The 18,200-nt window shown below is 48.7% G+C and overlaps 1 protein-coding gene across 6 annotated transcripts in view; it reads right to left on the reverse strand.

The window, feature by feature from the left end:
• Positions 1-18,200, reverse strand: part of arhgap18 (Rho GTPase activating protein 18) — a 183,973-nt gene that overhangs the window by 60,427 nt on the left and 105,346 nt on the right. For all 6 annotated transcript variants that reach the window (XM_038799804.1, XM_038799803.1, XM_038799802.1 and 3 more), the window contains one exon: positions 3,389-3,588. In XM_038799804.1, the coding sequence (XP_038655732.1) occupies positions 3,389-3,588 (200 nt within the window). The remainder of the gene's footprint in view (positions 1-3,388; positions 3,589-18,200) is intronic.

The following is an 18,200-nucleotide window of genomic DNA, read 5'->3' on the forward strand; positions in this document are numbered from 1 at the left end:
CCATTCAATAAGATCATGGCTAATCTTACTGTAAACTCCTCCCTACCCCTGGTAACCTTTAACTCCCTTGTTTATCAAGAATCAAGGGGGCTGGTTTAGCTCAGGGGGCTGGTTTAGCTCACTGGGCTAAATCGCTGGCTTTTAAAGCAGACCAAGCAGGCCAGCAGCACGGTTCAATTCCCGTACCAGCCTCCCCGGACAGGCGCCAGAATGTGGCGACTAGGGGCTTTTCACAGTAACTTCATTGAAGCCTACTCGTGACAATAAGCGATTTTCATTTCAAGAATCTATGGGCTGGATTCTCCGATTCTGAGGCTATGTCTGGAGCATGTGTCTACTCTTACAGCCAGAAACATGGCGGTGACTCACACCGATGTTCCACCTAGTGGGGTTCTAGGAGCGGCGCAACGTAAAGCCCCCAGGTTTAGCTACAGATATGGACGAAGAACTGCTGGGTCCGTAGCCGTGCATGTACACAGCGGCGACCTGCAGCGATCGTGCTGTACAACATGGCGCCGGCAGCGCGCGGACCCGTCCTGCCAAAGAGTACTTCCCTGTAACCCCCCTCGCCACCCCGGGACCACCTCTACCAATCCCCCCAGCCCGCGCCGAAGCCTCGGCGACCAGCGGAACGGCTCCCACCCCCCAACTGTGGCGGCATTGGACACAGTCTGCAGCCGTCACGCGAGGTCACCGAAACTGTGAGCACACACGCCCCATGCCGTTGGGAAGTCAGTCCATCGGGTGCAAAGCATCGGGGGAGGGCCTCAGGTAACATGCTGAGGCTGTCCCAACGGTGTGCGGCATACTCAGAGATTCCGCCATTTTTGAGGGCATCTGAAACTCGGCGCCACTTCCGATTCCATCGAAAAAAATGGATTCTCCGGCCAATCGCCGAATTAGATTTTGGCGTAGAAATCGGAGAATCCAGCCCTATTTCTCCCTATCTTTAAAACGTTCACATTCTCCGCTACCTGCCTCTAAGATCGGGAATCCAGATTTGGTGGAGAATCCTGTGTTGCCCAAAGCCAGGATCAGAGCAGGGTGGCAGACGTCCAGTACCGCCACGCCAGCCATAGTGGGTTTCCCACGCCGCACTGGCACAATATTGCAAACAGCTCGTAAGTATTCATTTGAAAGCTATTAATGGGCTGGAATCTCCGCCTCCACCTGCCCCCCCCCCCCTCCCCCCTCCCCAGCGGGAATGCCACCAGGTGGGCTTTGGTGCAGTATAGGCAAGTGCTGTCATGGAGCGATGGACCCCGAGGGGGTCCAGGAGGTTAGCCCTTAGCTCCTATGCTCTTCTGCTGCTCCCAGACCACAAAGGGAGAGTCTCGTAAGGACCCTGGGGGTTGTGTGAACTTGGGCTTTGGGTAAGGGACCCCGGGTCCCTTGTCTGGACTGCCCCTTCCTGCTCTGTTTGCATGGTGACCTCAGACAACCCTCTGTACAAAATCAGCATCCTTGTCTGATCTGTTTAAACTTTCAAGTGGCCTTCTCACTCTGAAATGCTCTGCTTTCCAGCTAATGAGCAGATCAAATAGTTAATTGAAGATGCAAGAGTCTTTCCCTTTCCTCACATCTGCTCCCTCAGCCCTTTGCTTTCAAAATTGTTTCTTTTTGAAGTGCCTGAGCCTTCCTCGAAAGCCCTACAACTTTGAAAAGTCATACAAACCTCCGGAGAACCTTTGAAATGCTTTGCATTAAATCAATTTCACAGTGCAGTACCTTTAACTAGCCTTTGATTGGCAGCTTAATGGTTCCAATACAGCAGACAGGGGTTTGTTTGTTTATCTTTCCCTTCACGCTTGAATTAATCCAAAGAACACTCCATTGATCCTGACTGCAATGCTTATAAACAATCTTTTTCTCATTGACAGCTGCTGGTCACTTCGACAATACTAAGTCCTCTCTGCGGTTAGAAAAGTGGAAGTCTATTAACCCAGCATTGTTGAAGTGACCAGCAGCTGTCAATCATAATGGTCAACTTGAGGGATGGGGGTCTTGGGTCACCCTCATGTGTGCATAATTTGTAGGGCAGCACGGTGGCGCAATGGGTTAGTCCTGCTGCCTCACGGCGCTGAGGTCCCAGGTTCGAACCCGGCTCTGGGTCACTGTCTATGTGGAATTTGCACATTCTCCCCGTGTTTGCGTGAGTTTCGCCCTAACAATCCAAAGAGGTGCAAGGTAGGTGGATTGGCCACGCTAAATTGCCCCTTGATTGGAAAAAATGAATTGGGTTCTCTAAATTTATTTTTTTTAAATGTGTGCGTAGTGTGGGGATGGGTGACCCATTATTCCTCTTAGTGGCTGGGACGATGCCCCTCCTTGATGAGGGGTGGGAGGATGCACCCCTTGTCAGCGAGGGGGGGGCCAACATTTGCATTGTGGACGGGAGGGATGTCTGCCTCTGGACGCTGGGATCAGGGTGCCCATTCAAAATGGCGGCCCAAGCCCGGTAAACGCAGGGAGACCAGCGTGCTCACTATTATGCATAATTTTGCACAATAAAGGTATGAGAATATCACTTCTGCAACGCTGCTAGTGCCAGTGTGTCAATCCTCCGTTGGTGGGAGCACAGAGGGCGGATTCTCTGTCCCGCCGCACCCATTTTCTGGTGCGGCGCACCCCCGCCAGCAGCGGGATTCTCCGTCCGGGCAGCCAGCCAATGGGGTTTCCCATTTTCCCATTGTGGGCACCCCCATGCTGTCAAGATATCCACGGGTGTGAGCGCGCTGCTGGCGAAATGGAAGATTCCGCCGACAGAGAATCCAGCCCATAGTCTTTGAAACGCAGAATCCCGCCCTCTGTCTGATGAGGAAGAGAGTTCCAAAGAATCGCTACCCTGTAAGAGAAAAAAAATTCTTCACATCCCTGTCTTAAATGGGCAACCGTTTTATAACAGTGACCCCTAGTTCTAGATTCACCAACAAGAGAAACCATACATGGATGCTGTCAGGTCCCCTCATGATCTTATATGTTTCAATCAAGTTGCCTCTCACTCTTCTAAACTCCTACTAGCCTGTCCAGTCTTTCCTCATAAGATTTGCCCATTTCTGTTTCAGCTGAATGAACCTGAACTGCTTCCAATGCATTTACATCCTTCCTGAAATAATGATACCAATACTCTACGCAATATTCCAGATGCAGTCTTACCAACACCCTGTATAACTGAAGCATTAACTGCCTCCTTTTGCATTCAATTCCCTTTGCAATAAACAGTAACAGTCTATGTACTTTCCTAATTACTTGTTGTATCTGCATACTTGCCTTTTGCAATTTATGCACTTGGGCACCCCAATTCCTCTGAACCTCGGAGCTTTGTAATTTCTCACCATTAATTCAGTTTAGTAACATTGGAGGAATTAGCTTAATAGATTTCACCTACCATCGGGCACTTTCACAGCCACCTCCTCCTGCTCTTCCTGGTCATTTTCCTGGGTCGTTTGGATGTGTTTCACTTCACTCCAGTAGTCATCCATAGACAGTTCGTCCAGGGAATCCTGGGAATAGGACCGTTCATACTGGGGCTTCCCCATAGTGTTTCTGGAGTGCACTTGGTTCATATTATACTGTCCACATTTCCGACTGCAAAGCAAAGAGCACATGTCTTTAAAAGAGCTGCTTCACATTACACCACTATTAGAATATCTTTTGTTCCTTGGATTTACCTTTAGGAAAGCTTAGCTGAAAATTTTCAGGTTAATTTTACCAAAGGTCTTATAAAACTGTTTTCTGCGCATGTAAATAAATAGTTTGATAATATAGTTATCCGTTTCCAAATCTAATCAGAAACTGAGTTTGGAATTTTATTATACAACCATTCTTATAAAGGAAAGTTTTTTGCTTTGATCTAAACAAATTCACATGGTAAGATTTTGCCTGTGCATATGATGTTACTGTTAAATGGAGTAAAGTGCAAATTACTTTTTTCTTTTCTGACACTGACAAATCAGTATTATCTGTTTTTATTTCAAATTTTCATTGTGCATTTTTATGAATACAGTCACAAATATTGATGAGTGGCCTCTTCTACCTATAACATTAAACACAACAGTAAAGTAAACTGAGGTAAAATAGTGTGTGGTACGCTATATTGCCGGATTCATGCCAAAACCATTCTCTGCTGGTTATTCATTATGGCAGAAGACGTCTACTGCAATGATAAGTATATGATATTGTCCTTTTATAATAAACTAAAGCCGAGTCTTATTACATTTGATTTGGGGCAACAAGTACAAGTGGAGAAACAGAATAACAGAAAAAATAAACAGGAAAAAAAGTAAATGGCGAAAATGTAAAAAGAAAATAAGTCAAAGTAAAATACTAGATTCTTTAAGCCCTTAACAGTCTGCATACAAGTCATGATTTGAGGAGGGATTTGAACAGAACAGCTTGGGCAATGATCTTTTGATTTTTAAAATAAGAGATTTAACATAACAAGCCTTAGGCAGTTGAATTGATCATCTTGCAACCGATTACAAACCTTGAAGCTGTTAATATACAATCCTTCCTCCCCAATGCCATAGCAACCATGAGCAACAGAACTGCTTGAATGTTCCTAGTGGCCAGTATTGCTATGACACAAATGTCAGGCAATACATCATAAGGTATAACTTTTCATCTGGAATTACTTTGGAGTATGCCTGTCCATTGTTTTGGTCTAGTTCACTGGCAGTATGCCAGCATGGCTCCAGAGGAAATCATGCTCCTGCAACTTATATTGATTCCATGCCCTCCAGGAGTCGCAGAGAACCTCACTCAAGTTCTATTCTTCCAGAGTGAGCCAAGAGCACTACAGTTGAGCCGATTATTTATTTACCTAACATTCAGAAGTATACTTTACCGCAGGAACCACTAGATTGTCGATCCTTGCTGATTTTTCCCTCCCTATTCCAAGAACACTGAGGACACTTCACATCATCCCTCTGCTCATTCATTATGGGACATGGAAAAACCCATGACCCTCCTGGTCCACATGGTTCAGTGACACTTCAACTAATTTACTGCCTCTGATGGCTGCAACAGCCAAAGCAATATTACTCCCAAAAACACGCTTTGAAATCTTCTCATAATAATGCTTTCCCTTAGTGGTTTGCCTTCCGAAATATCCAGCCCTGGTTTTACAAATGACTCCTTTTAATCCAAGATTGTGCTCCACTTCTAACATTGAATCCACTCCAGGAGTTTACAAAACCCCCTTTTAGGTTTCCTTTGTTTGTCTTAACCGCAATTACACACACTCCAGGATCCAACCATCAATTTCCATAGTTACTTCAACTCACATTCCACAGGCTGTAGGAAAATCTCACAAACTGTAAATCACTTCAGATATCTTTCTGACACACAACTTTCTTCTCAGCCCTGTCTGTCTTTACTGAACAGTGCTCTATTCTAGTACCTTTAATCTTAGACCTCTTGGAAACTTATTTTCAGTTCTCTGGTTTCCTTAGCTAGCTGCTCTTCAGATCTCTGCACTTGTTTTCTTAACCATTACTCCATGGTATGGCTTTTCTTCTAGAAAAGCTGAGAGGCATCTTCTCTTTCTAGCCTTCTCAACCAACCGCTTCTTGCAGAGTGGTAAGAACTGCTTCCTTGATCAGTACATATCTTCAAACACAATCAAATTAGCTAAACTAAACATTTGCTAAACAACACCCGCATCCTTATGCCTTTTATTAATTCTTCACGTCATGGCCCCTTCTGAGCACAATAGAAACACAGCTGGAATTCAACCAACCCCAACACATACAAACATCTTTGTCCAGTATGAATCTAACTTTCAGGTACAGAAACATTAAATTAAGCCCATTTAAAACTATACATTATTTCTAATGTTTACCAATACACATATGAATTATTTTAAACTACTTGTGTTTTCCTAACACAGACAATAATTGAAGCAAGTCACTCACATGATGCTAATGAAACCTATAAGACTGAGACACACCACAAGAAAGAAAATGACCATTTATCTCATTGCACGTGTGAGAACCTGATAATGCAAAATCCCCATTTTCCTCAACCTCTCAGTCTCCTGTCCGCTACTTTCTTTTTCCTCCCCTCAATCCTTCTCTCCTCTGCCTCCTCTCCTCTGTCTCTTTCCCTGCAATCTCCCCAAAACGGGGAGAGCTGACTGGTGGTGATTTAACCTGAGGATCACTGCACCTCAGGCTAGGGGCTAGGTTAAGAAGGTGGGGCCCCTATAGAGTGATGCTGCCGGGGGGGGCTATTCTGCTGACAAGGGAGTGACTTGGGTCTGGGGATGGAGAGGAGGTCGGGGGTGGGGGCTGCCTGGAGGCGGGCATTGGTGGCGCGACACATGGCCAGGGGGCTGGCCCGGAAAGGGGGATTGCTGATCGGCAGGAGGGGGGGGGGGGGGGTGGCATGGTGCCCCCCAACCAGGCTGATCACCTGGAATGTTAGAGCGCTGAATGGGCCTGTCAAGAGGGTCCATGTGTTCGCGCACCTCTGAGGGCTCAGAAGGCAGACGTGGTGATGCTGCAAGAGACACACCTGAAAGTGGCGGATTGAGTTAGGCTGAGAAACGGTTGGGTCAGTCAGGTCTTCCATTCGGTGCTGGATACTAAGACGAGAGGTGTGGCGATTTTAATTAATAAGCGGGTGCAATTCCAGGCGGGCCGTATTGTTTCGGACGGGGGGGGGGGCGTTATGTCATGGTGAGCAGTAAGCTGAAGGGGAGGAAGGTGGTATTGGTTAACGTCTATGCGCCAAACTGGGACGATGTTGATTTCATTAGCAGGGTACTGGGGAAGATACCGGATTTGGAATCGCACAAGCTGGTGATGGGAGCGGCTTAGATCGGTCGTGCTCGAGAATGGGGAAGGTGCCAGCGATGGCAAAGGAGTTGATAGGGTTCATGGAGCAGATGGGGGGATCGACCCATGGAGGCTTAGACAGCCGACGGCTAAGGAGTTTCCTTTCTACTCGCATGTACACAGAGTGTATTCCCGGATCGACTTTTTCATTTTGAGTAGGGATCTGCTGGCGGGGGTGGTGGACATGGGGTACTCGGCCATCACTATCTCGGACCATGCCCCACATTGGGTGGAACTGCACGTCAATGAGGAGAGCTTCCAGCGCCCGCAGTGGCGATTGGACGTGGGCCTGTTGGCAGATGAGGCGGTGTGTGAGAGAGTAAGGAAGTGTGTGCTGGACTACCTTCAGGTCAATGACACAGGGGAAGTCTCAGTAGCGGTGGTCTGGGAGGCGCGGAAGGCAGTGGTGAGAGGGGAGTTGATTTCAATCCGAGCTCATAGAGACAGGACGGATAGGGCAGAGATGGACTGACTGATCAAGGAGATCCTACGGATAGGAGGTATGCGGTGACCCCAGGGGTGGAACTGTTAAGGGAGCGTCGGAGGCTGCAGGCAGAGTTTGGGGTACTGTCCACGGGCAAGGCAGTGGAGCAGCTTAGAAAGGCGAGGGGGACGCTGTGTGAATATGGGGAGAAGGCCAGCAGAATGCTGGTTCAGAAGTTGAATAAGAGGGAGGTGGCCAGGGGAATCGATAAGGTGGTCGACGGGGATGGGAGCCTGGTAGGGGATTCGGCTGGGCTAAATAGGGCATTCAGGGATTTTTATAGCGGACTTTACCGCTCGGAGCCCCCCTCGGGGATGAAACGCTTTCTGGACGCGCTGACTTTCCCAAGGATGGGCAGGGAGCAGGTGGGGGAGTTGGGGGCTCCGATTAGGGCCAAAGAAATTTCTGAGGGCTTGAAGGCAATACAATCGGGCAAAGCTCCGGAGCCGGATGGGTTCCCGGCAGAATTTTACAAGAAAGTTTCGGGGATATTAGGGCCGTTGCTGGTTAAGGTTTTTAATGAGGAGAGGGATATTTACATAGAATTTACAGTGCAGAAGGAGGCCATTCGGCCCATCGAGTCTGCACCGGCTCACAGAAAGAGCACCCTACCCAAGGTCAACACCTCCTCCCTATCCCCATAACCCAGTAACCCCACCCAACACTAAGGGCAATTTTGGACACTAAGGGCAATTTATCATACCCAATCCACCTAACCTGCACATCTTTGGACTGTGGGAGGAAACCGGAGCACCCGGAGGAAACCCACGCACAGACGGGGAGGATGTGCAGACTCCGCACAGACAGTGACCCAAGCCGGAATCGACCCTGAGGCCCTGGAGCTGTGAAGCAATTGTGCTATCCACAATGCTACCGTGCTGCCCCAATAGATAGAAGGGTGCTGCCCCCGACGATGTCACAGACCACTATTTCGCTAATATTGAAGCGGGACAAAAACCCGGAGCTGTGTGGGTCCTACAGGCTGATCTTGTTGGTCAATGTGGACGCTAAGCTGCTGGCCTCCAGGATTGAAGATTGTGTGCAGGAGGTGATTATGGAGGACCAAACAGGATTTGTCAAGGGTAGGCAGTTGGTGGCCAATATTAGAAGGTTGCTTAACGTAATTATGATGTCCCCGGAGGGTAGGAAAGTGGAGGTAGTTGTAACCATGGATGCAGAGAAGGCATTTGACCAGGTAGAGTGGGTCTATTTATGGGAAATGTTGGGATCCTTTGGGTTTGGCAGGGGCATTATCGACTGGGTCAGGCTGCTGTACCAGGCTCCGGAAGCTAGTGTAAGGACAAACAAGATGACCTCAGTCGACTTTAGGCTGTACCGGGGGACAAGACATGGATGGCCTCTCTCCATAAAAGCAAATTACTGTGGATGCTGGAATCTGAAACAAAGAGTCATCGGACTCGAAACGTTAGCTCTTTTTTCTCCCTACAGATGCTGCCAGACTTGCTGAGATTTTCCAGCATTTTCCCTTTCGATGTCCCCTCTCCCGCTGCTGTTTGCGCTAGTCATAGAGCCACTGGCAATTGCTCTGAGAGCTTCTAGGGGTGGAAAGGACTGATTTGGTGAGGAGGGGGGTGGAGCACAGGGTATCGCTGTAAGCGGATGATTTACTCCTACATGTGGCGGATCCAGGGGCAGGGATGAGGGAGATTATGACGATTCTGGGGGAATTCGGTCGGATTTTGGGATACAAACTGAATATGACGAAGAGTAAGATGTATGTAGTGCAGGCAAGAGGCCAGGAGGGTCAGCTAGGGGAGCTACCTTTCAGGTTAGTGAGGGACAACTTTAGATACCTGGGGATACAAGTGGCGCGTGAGTAGGGCCGGTTACACAAGTTGAACTTGTCCCGGCTGGTTGAGCAGATGAGGGGCGAGTTTCGGAGATGGGATGCTCTCTCGCTATCACTGGCGGGGAGGGTGCAGACGGTTAAGATGACGATACTGCCGAGATTTTTATTTGTGTTCCAATGCCTCACGATTTTCATACCGTGATCTTTTTTTTAAGAGGACCAACAAAATCATTTTGGGCTTTGTTTGGGCGGATAAGTCCCCACGGATAAAAAAGGTGATGGGGGGGAGGGGGGGGGGGGGGCTTGCCCTGCCAAATTTTAGTAATTATTACTGGGCAACCAATATTGCGATGATAAGGAAGTGGGTGGTGGGGACGGGGGTGGCTTGGGAGCGGATGGAAGCGGCCTCATGCAGGGGCACTAGCTTCGGGGCGCTGATAACGGCACCTTTGCCGTTCCCCCTGGCGAGATATTCCACCAGCCCCATGTTGGTGGTGGCCCTGAGGATCTGGGGTCAATGGAGGAGATCGGTTGGTGCAGTGAGGGCGTCGGTTTGGTCCCCAATATGCAACAAACATCGGTTCACTCCGGGGAGCTTAGTTGGGGGATTTCGTGTATGGCAAAGGGCGGGGATTGAGAAGATGCGGGACCTGTTTCTGGAGGGGAGCTTTCCTAGCTTAAGGGTGCTGGAGGAGAAGTTTGGGCTGACAGCAGGGAATGATTTCAGATATCTACAGGTGCGGAACTTTCTGGGCAGGGAGGTACCATCCTTCCCACTCCAGGAGGAGGGAGAGGCAGATGATCTGACCTTTTCCTCATTGGTAGCCCGGCAACGGATATTACTGGCTTGGAGGGACACCAGACCTCCGAAGTCAGAGGCCTGGTTAACCGACATGACGAGCTTTCTCGGCCTGGAAAAGATCAAGTTCGTCTTGAGAGGGTCGGTGTCAGGGATCACCCGGAGGTGGCAACCATTCATTGACTTCTTCGCAGGGAATTAATCGTCAGCAGGGGGGGGGGGGCTAGGGTAGTATAGAGTGGGGGGTTACATTGGTGGGCCTTGGAGGGACGGATGTCGGCGGCCGTTTTTTGATTACTGTTCTTTGTACTCTTGTACTGTGGTTGTTTGTTATGCCAAAAATACCTCATTAAAAATTGTTTGTTAAAAAGGTGGGGCCTTCATGAATAAGCTCAGCCGATACAGGGATTGAACCCGCACTTCTGGCCTCACGCTACCTCACAGACCAGCTGTTAACCAATTTAGCCACACATTCCAGTGAAAACCCCCATAATGGGAAATTTTATTATAATAGTACAAACATTTACCTAAAAATTATGTTACACTAATAAAGAATGCTGTGGTAGGACTTGCAATATTGCAGTTGTCATATATTTTGGCACATAACCATTGGGTTGTCACGTTAATTGCAACACTTTGAGAGCATGGAGAAAAAGAACTGCTTTGCAGCTGCAGGCTCAGGCCACTGAGTGGTGCCTGGGAGCAGCCAAAGATTGCTGTCAGTTGAATACCATATTATCTTCTGATTTATCTCTTACAGTTAACTTATCGTTTAAAATATTACATTATTTCTGATTTATTTATTATTACTTTCTTTTTGGTGTCACTTTATTGTTTTGAGAATGCTGCCTTCTCCACAAAATGTACTCTTTACTGTGAGTGACGAAGCTCTTTGTCAGGGCTTTCCTCTGCTGATCCTATGTATGCCCTTTTATCCAACTATTGTGCCCACTTAGGTTCCAAGACCTTCCCTCACAGTAACATTCTGTGTCTCATAGCCTGTTATAAGGAAACACTACTTTTCACCACCCCATCCCAGACTGTAGTGTTTATAAGACTATGTAGTTGGCATTAAGCCACGAGAGATCAGTTTCCACATGTATTATGCTGATAATACCTTGTACCTCTCACAAGCTCTCTCAGGTTTTCGCTGCCTCTATGCAGCCAGGCTGTTTATGCAAAATCTAGCCTTGCATAAGCTATAACTTTCTCCAGCTAAACACTGGGAATAACAAAGATCCCCACCACAAACGTTCCTTCATGTATTTTCCCATTTTTAAAGAGAATGGTAAAAATGCAAGTTATGGCATTCAGTCATTACACTTTGTCATAATATACATTCATGTACATAATGGAGTGCAGACAGGCAGTGATTGACACACAGGATGACCAGTGAGCACACAGAACACAGCAGCCAATCACCAGGCAGGACACGACCACTATAAAGCCAGAGGGCACCAGTTTTCCCGCTCTCTTGGGATCCAGCCTCTGAGACAGTCAGAGCTCGTGAGCATAGCCAGTGCAAACACCATGTGGTAGTCAGTTAGTCTGGTCAGGCTAGCCTCAGGTCTCCAGTTAAGTCAGCATAGTGTCAACCCACAGTTGAACATGTAAAATAGTTAGATGTTAAATAAAATCGTGTTGCATCTCATCAAGTGTTGGAAGTCTGTCCCTTGCTACACTGCATCAAACGCAGTCCACATAGACCCAGCCTACCCAACACATCACCAGTGTTGTGAAGGAGGGGGGTGGGTAGGCCCTTCAAGGGTGCTGGGTTTGTTTGGTGGGCTGGAGGGGCCAGGTCGGGGATTGTCCCTAGACCAGGGGGGATTGTGGGGGGGAGGGGAGGGTTCGTATGTGAGGCATTCATGCCATCTTTAAATATTGTGGAGACCCACAACAGGGCCAAACATAGTTGCAGCCTTCCTGTCCTACCAAACTCTCACAGGACAGAGCCATGGTATAGCTTGTCTTACAAAAGTCCAATTCACCCCCCTTGAGGTTCCAACAGGTTCTGTGGTTCCAATGTTGCAGTCTGCCTTCTGTCTAGCTTTGTACTTGGGTGTTCACATTTCAGTTTCACTCCCGTTTGACTAGGACTATCCTCTAGCTTGACAGCTGAAGGCTATCTCAAAGGAGGCCTTAATCTTATTAGTTGTGATAACACTTGACGGTCCCTGAACTCTCAAATGCCTCTTTGAAAAATCAGGTGGCCTGTCTGAAAGGGTCATTAGTGGACTGGATGTCATGCAACCTTTGATGCCTGAATAGCGTACCTGAACTCGAGGAGCATCAGCACCAAAGAGGCAGCTGCCAACACTCAAACAATAAAAAGTAGGGGAAACTAAAGGTAAAGTCGCCATAGTCCCAGATGACCATAGGCATTTGAGGGGGAGAGCTAACTGGTGGTAATTTCACCTGAGGATCACCACATCTCAGGCAAGGGGCACGGTTGAGCAGGCGGGGCCTTTAAGAATGACTTTTTGGCAATTTTGCTGGCAGGGGTCTGGATCTAGGGGTTCCTGGGTGCGAATGTGTAGAGCGAGGCTTCCCAGCACAACTGGCTCACTGGATGGCATTCTGAGAGGATGCGGGGCGGTCGGAGTAAGGGTGGGAGAAGGTTGCAACACTGACTCTCCGTCAAGCTTAAAGTCACAGTGCAAGTTCAGGCTGCCCAGGTGCTTTGAGTGTGATGGCATGACAGCAATAAGATCTCGGGGTCCCAAGCCTGGGTCTCAACCAGGAACTGTTCTTTGTCCCTCGTTGGCACCTTCGGCGGCATCTCCCAGTTGTCAGCCGACAGGTGAATCCGAGAGGTTATGGATGCTCTGTATGCCTGGGCGTCCGACTACAATATCTTTGAGCTGGACCAAGCCCAAGATGCTCAGACTGCAGGATTCATCACCAATGCTGGGGATGCCCTACGCTGGGGGGGCCATCTGTGGCATGAAGGTTGCCCCGCAAGCACATGGGCATCAAGGAGTTCCCTTTGTAGACCAGTAAGCCTAACGTCAGTAGTGGGAAAATTCTAGAATCCATTATCAAAGATTTTATAGCAGAGAACTTAGAAAACAGTGGCAGGATCTGAAAGAGTCAGCATGGATTTATGAAGGGGAAACCATGCTTGACAAATCTACTGGAATTCTTTGAGGATGTAACTAGTAGAATTGATGAAGGGGAGCCAGTAGATGTCCTACATAAAAGATTAGTGTGCAAAATTAAAGTGCATGGGATTGGGGTAGTGTATTGAGATGGATAGAAAACTGTTTGGCAGACATGAAACAAAGCAGGTTTAACGGGTCGTTTTCACATTGGCAGGCAGTGACTAGTGGGGTACGGCGGGGATCGGTGCTAGGACCCCAGCTATTCACAATATATATTAATGATTTAGATGAGGGAACAAAATGTTAAATCTACAAATTTGCAAGTAACACCAAAATGAGTGGGAGGGTGAGCTGTGAGGAAGATGCAGAAATCCTTCAGTGTGATTTGGACAAGTTAAGTGAGTGGGCAAATGAATGGCAGATGCAGGATAATGTGGACAAATGCATGGTTATCCACTTTGGTAGGAAAAACAAGAAGGCAGACTATTATCTGAATGGTCATAAAGAGAGGGGAATGTAGAACGAGACCTGGGTGTCCTTATGCAGCAGTCGCTGAAGGTAAGTATGGCAGGTGCAGCAGACAGTAAAGAAGGCAAATGGTATGCTGGCCTTCATTGCAAGAGGATTCGAGTACAGGAGCAGGGATGGCTTGCTGCAATTATACAGGGCCTTGGTGAGGCCACAGCTGGAATATTGTGCACAGTTATGGTCTCCTTACCTGAGGAAGGATGTTCCAGCCATAGAGTCAGTGCAGCAAAGGTTTATGAGACTGTTTCCTGGGATGGCAGGACTGACGCACGAGGAGAGATTGACTAGGTTAGGATTGGTCTCGCTCGAGTTCAGAAGAATGGGGGGGATCTCATAGGAACATATAAAGTTCTAACAGGACTGGACAGGGTTCATAGAATTTACAGTGCAGAAGGAGGCCATTCGGCCCATCGAGTCTGCAACGGCTCTTTGAAAGAGCATCCTACCCAAGTCTACACCTTCACCCTATCCCCATAACCCAGTATCCCCACCAACACTAAGGGCAATTTTGGACACTAAGGGCAATTTAGCATGTCCAATCCACCTAACCTGAACATCTTTGGATTGTGGGAGGAAACCGGAGCACCCGGAGGAAACCCACGCACACACGGGGAGAACGTGCAGACTCTGTACAGACAGTGACCCAAGCCGGGAATTGAACCTGGGACCCTGGAGCTGTGAAGCAATTGTGCTAACCACTATGCTACTGTGCTGCCCACGGTTGATGCAGGAAGGATGTACCTCATGGTGGCTGTGTCCAGAACCAGGGGCCACAGTCAGAGGATACGGGGTAGGCCATTTAGGACAGAGATTCACCCAGAGAGTGGTGAGCCTGTGGAATTCGTTACTACAGGAAGTAGTTGTGTCCAAAACATTGTATGGTTTTAAAAAGCAGATAGATATAGCACTTAGGGCGAAGCAGATCAAAGGATATGGGAGAAAGCGGGATTAGGCGATTGAGTTGGATGATTAGCCATGATTATAATGAATGGCGAAATAGGCTTGAATTGGGACAAATGGCCTCCTCCTGCTCCTATTTTTCTATATTTCTATTAACTGGAAGGGGTTCCACTCCCTGAATGTGCAGATCCAATGCGACCACCACCTCAAGATCATGCAATGTGTGCAGGCTAAGCTGGCAGCGTGCATGACAGCTACATTCTGGAGCATTCGTACACCGCTGGTGCCTTTGAGGACCACCCCAGGATGACATGGTAGCTCATGAGGGACAAGGAAAACCTGCTGAGATCATGGTTGATGATGCCAGTGCGGAGGCCTGAGACCGGGGCAGAGATCCATCACAATGAGACCCAAGCTGCAAACTATTCTGTTACTGTGTGGTGCATCAGGCTGTTGAAAATGGGGTTCCGCTGCCTGGACTGTTTTGGCAGTGCTTTACAATACAACCCCCAGAGGGTCTCCCGCTTAGTGGTAGTCTGCTGTGCCCTCCACAGTATAGGGCCAAGCTGTCCACAAGTCGGCACAGCAGTGGGGCAACATGCTGGATGAGGAGTAGGAATATGCGGTCTTGTCTGAGGAGGAGAACCAGAGGGGGCTGGAGTACAAACCCGGGGAGGACCTCAAGGATGGAGGATAGGTGGTGGGAAGGGTCCAACTGGCTAGGAGTACCAGAAAAGCCCTCACAACCTCCAGATTCACATCAGATGAGGCTGTGTGTCCGTCAGCTCTGCACACTCACTTCCACCCCATCACACTGTCCCTTCCCCAATCTCCCTGATCCACCTTCCCATACCCCACTGTCACCCCTCCAAGTGCCAATGGTACACCCACCAGAGTAATGGGCCTTGTTGGCACTGTTTATGGGTCACTATCATGAGGCACATCAACTCCATACTCCCAGAATGCCTTGATCCACTGCAATTCGCATACCGTCACAACTGGTCCATAGCAGATGCTATCACCTTGGCCCTATACTCATCCCTGGAGCACCTCGACAACAATGACTCCTAAGTCAGACTCCTATTCATTGACTACAGTTCCACCTACAGCACCATAATCCTAGCTAATTTCACATCCAAATTCCAAAACCTAGGGCTTGGCTCCTTCCTGTGCAACTGGATCCTCGACTTCCTGACCCATAGACCACAATCAGTAAGGATAAACAACGGCACTTCTTCCAGGATAGTCCTCAATACCGGGGCCCCGCAAGGCTGCTTACTTAGCCCTGTGCTATACTCCCTATACATATGCGACTGTCAGAGTCAGAGTACAGGAGAGAGATAGAGAACCTAGTGGCATGGTGCAACAACAATAATCTCTCCCTCAATGTCAGCAAAACTAAGGAGCTGGTCATCGACTGCGAGAAGCAAAGTATCGTACACACCCCTGTCTGCATCTCCGAGGTGGAGATGGTTGACAGCTTCAAATTCCTAGGTGTGCACCAACAATCTGTCCTGGTCCACCCACATTGATGCTATGACCAAGAAAGCCCACATCCCCTAAACGTCCTCGGGAAACTAAGGAAATTTGGTGTATCCACATTAACTCTTACCAATTTTTACAAATGCACCATAGTAAGCATCCTATCTGGCTGCATCACAGCCTGGTATGGCAACTGCTCGGCCCAAGAAACTGCAGAGAGTTGTGAACACAGCCCATCATGTGCATCCGCCCCCCATCCATTGATTCTGTCTACATCTCCCGCTGCCTTGGGGAAGTGGGCAGCATAACCAAAGACTCCTCCCACCTGAGTTATTCTCTCTTCCAACCTCTTCCATCAAGCAGAAGATACAAAGTCTGCAAACATGCACGAACAAATTCAAAAATGACTTATTCCCCACTGTTACCAGACACCTGAATGACCCTCTTACGGACTGAACTGTTCTCTCTACGCATCTTCTCTACTGTTGTAGCACTACACTCCGTATGCTTCACCCGATGTCTATGTCTATGTAATTACTTTAGTAAATACATTCTACTATCGTATGTCCCAGGTTTTTCATATATGGAATGATCTGTCTGGACTGTATGCAGAACAATATTTTTCACTGTACCTCGATACACGTGACAATAAATCCAAATCTAAATCTAAATATATTCAAGGCAGGAGAGTGATGACTACTCAATGTGAGGAACGCTTGGTAGCTCCTCAGGTTCTGATTAAGGGCATGATTTAGCAGACCAATGTTAAAGTCCAGTTTTGGGTTTGGCAAGGAGTTCCGTGATGGCTGCATTGGCGAGACTGCAGCTCAATGTCAACAGCACCTAGTGCCAAAAATGAACCCCCACGACATTCAAGACATTACTGGCTCCCTCGCCATCTGATACACCTGACGTGTCTAAACTGCCTAACTGCTCACTGCTAACAAGTGGGAGTTGCTTTCAAACGGTCCCTCACCACTCACTCCCAGTCCCACACGCATGGCAGCGCGCAGACCTGCTCTTCGCTTTGGGGATTCTTACCTCACAAGGCTGTGGGCGAGAGGTGGGGCATCCTGTTCCCCGGGGGGGGGGGGGGGGGTCAGAGGACCAGCAGTAGGGTTAGCAATGCCGCCTGGGAGGCAGTAGCAGCGCCTGTCAGTGTGAGCAGCATGACCAAGAGGTCCGCTGTCCAATGTCAGAAGAAGACCAATGACCTCCCATGACCTGCAACGGTAAGTTACCAGCTCCCACCTGGCATCAGTTCCATCTGCCACCCCTCAAATTCCCCCCCCCCCCAAAAAAACACCCCTACCCACCTCCCAGACTGGCTGACATCTCACACCCTGCCCCATATATCATCTTCGTATTGTTCCTCAGAACCCCCTGGCACCCACCAGCATAATCTCTTCATGTCCAGAAGCGATGCACACACACATGCCACCTTCTCCAGACCATGCCCGGGCATGCAGAGCATCCAATACCTCCTGATTGCAACTGTGGGCAGAAGATTGGGATATGCGACACAGGTCCCGTCCCGTTGGCCTGGGCATCATGCAACGCCGGAATTATCTCCTGTGTCTGAAGCCTTTGGGACTCTTCCAAACGGCCATACATTTGCAGGAATGTCGCAGACACCCCCTCCTGAATATCACAGCTCCGCTTATTAGGGGCTGGTTTAGCTCACTCGGCTAAATTGCTGGCTTTTAAAGCAGACCAAGCAGGCCAGCAGCACGGTTCAATTCCCGTACCAGCCTTCCTGGACAGGCACTGGAATGTGGCGACTAGGGGCTTTTCACAGTAACTTCATTGAAGCCTACTTGTGACAATAAGCGATTTTCATTTTCATTTCATCTGTAGCATCTCAGGGAGAAGCTTGTCCAGAGGCACATCACCTCGATGGGGCACAGCTGAGTCCTGGGGTCCAGCAGACCTCCGACTGCTGTGTGCCTTGGATATTCCTGCCTCCACCTGATGTACATCAGCAACTGTGTCGTGCTCACCAGATAGTGACCCAGAAGCCTGTCTGCTAATCTTGCCCACCGAGTTGTCTGTCTCTGTGATGGTGAAATGTACATGTGCAGATGATAGCTGTGGCGCATTGTCAGTATTCTGCTCGGAACTCTCCTCTGAGGTGTTCTTTTGGGTGGCAGTGGAGGTACGACCCCAGATGGCCCGGGCCTGGCCTCATCAATAGTGATCCCGCAAAGCAATAGACATGGGTTCAGTGAAAGGGAAGGATGATTGTCTGACACAT

The sequence above is a fragment of the Scyliorhinus canicula genome, chromosome 6, assembly GCF_902713615.1.
Source record: "Scyliorhinus canicula chromosome 6, sScyCan1.1, whole genome shotgun sequence".
NCBI classification, from domain to species: Eukaryota; Metazoa; Chordata; class Chondrichthyes; order Carcharhiniformes; family Scyliorhinidae; genus Scyliorhinus; species Scyliorhinus canicula.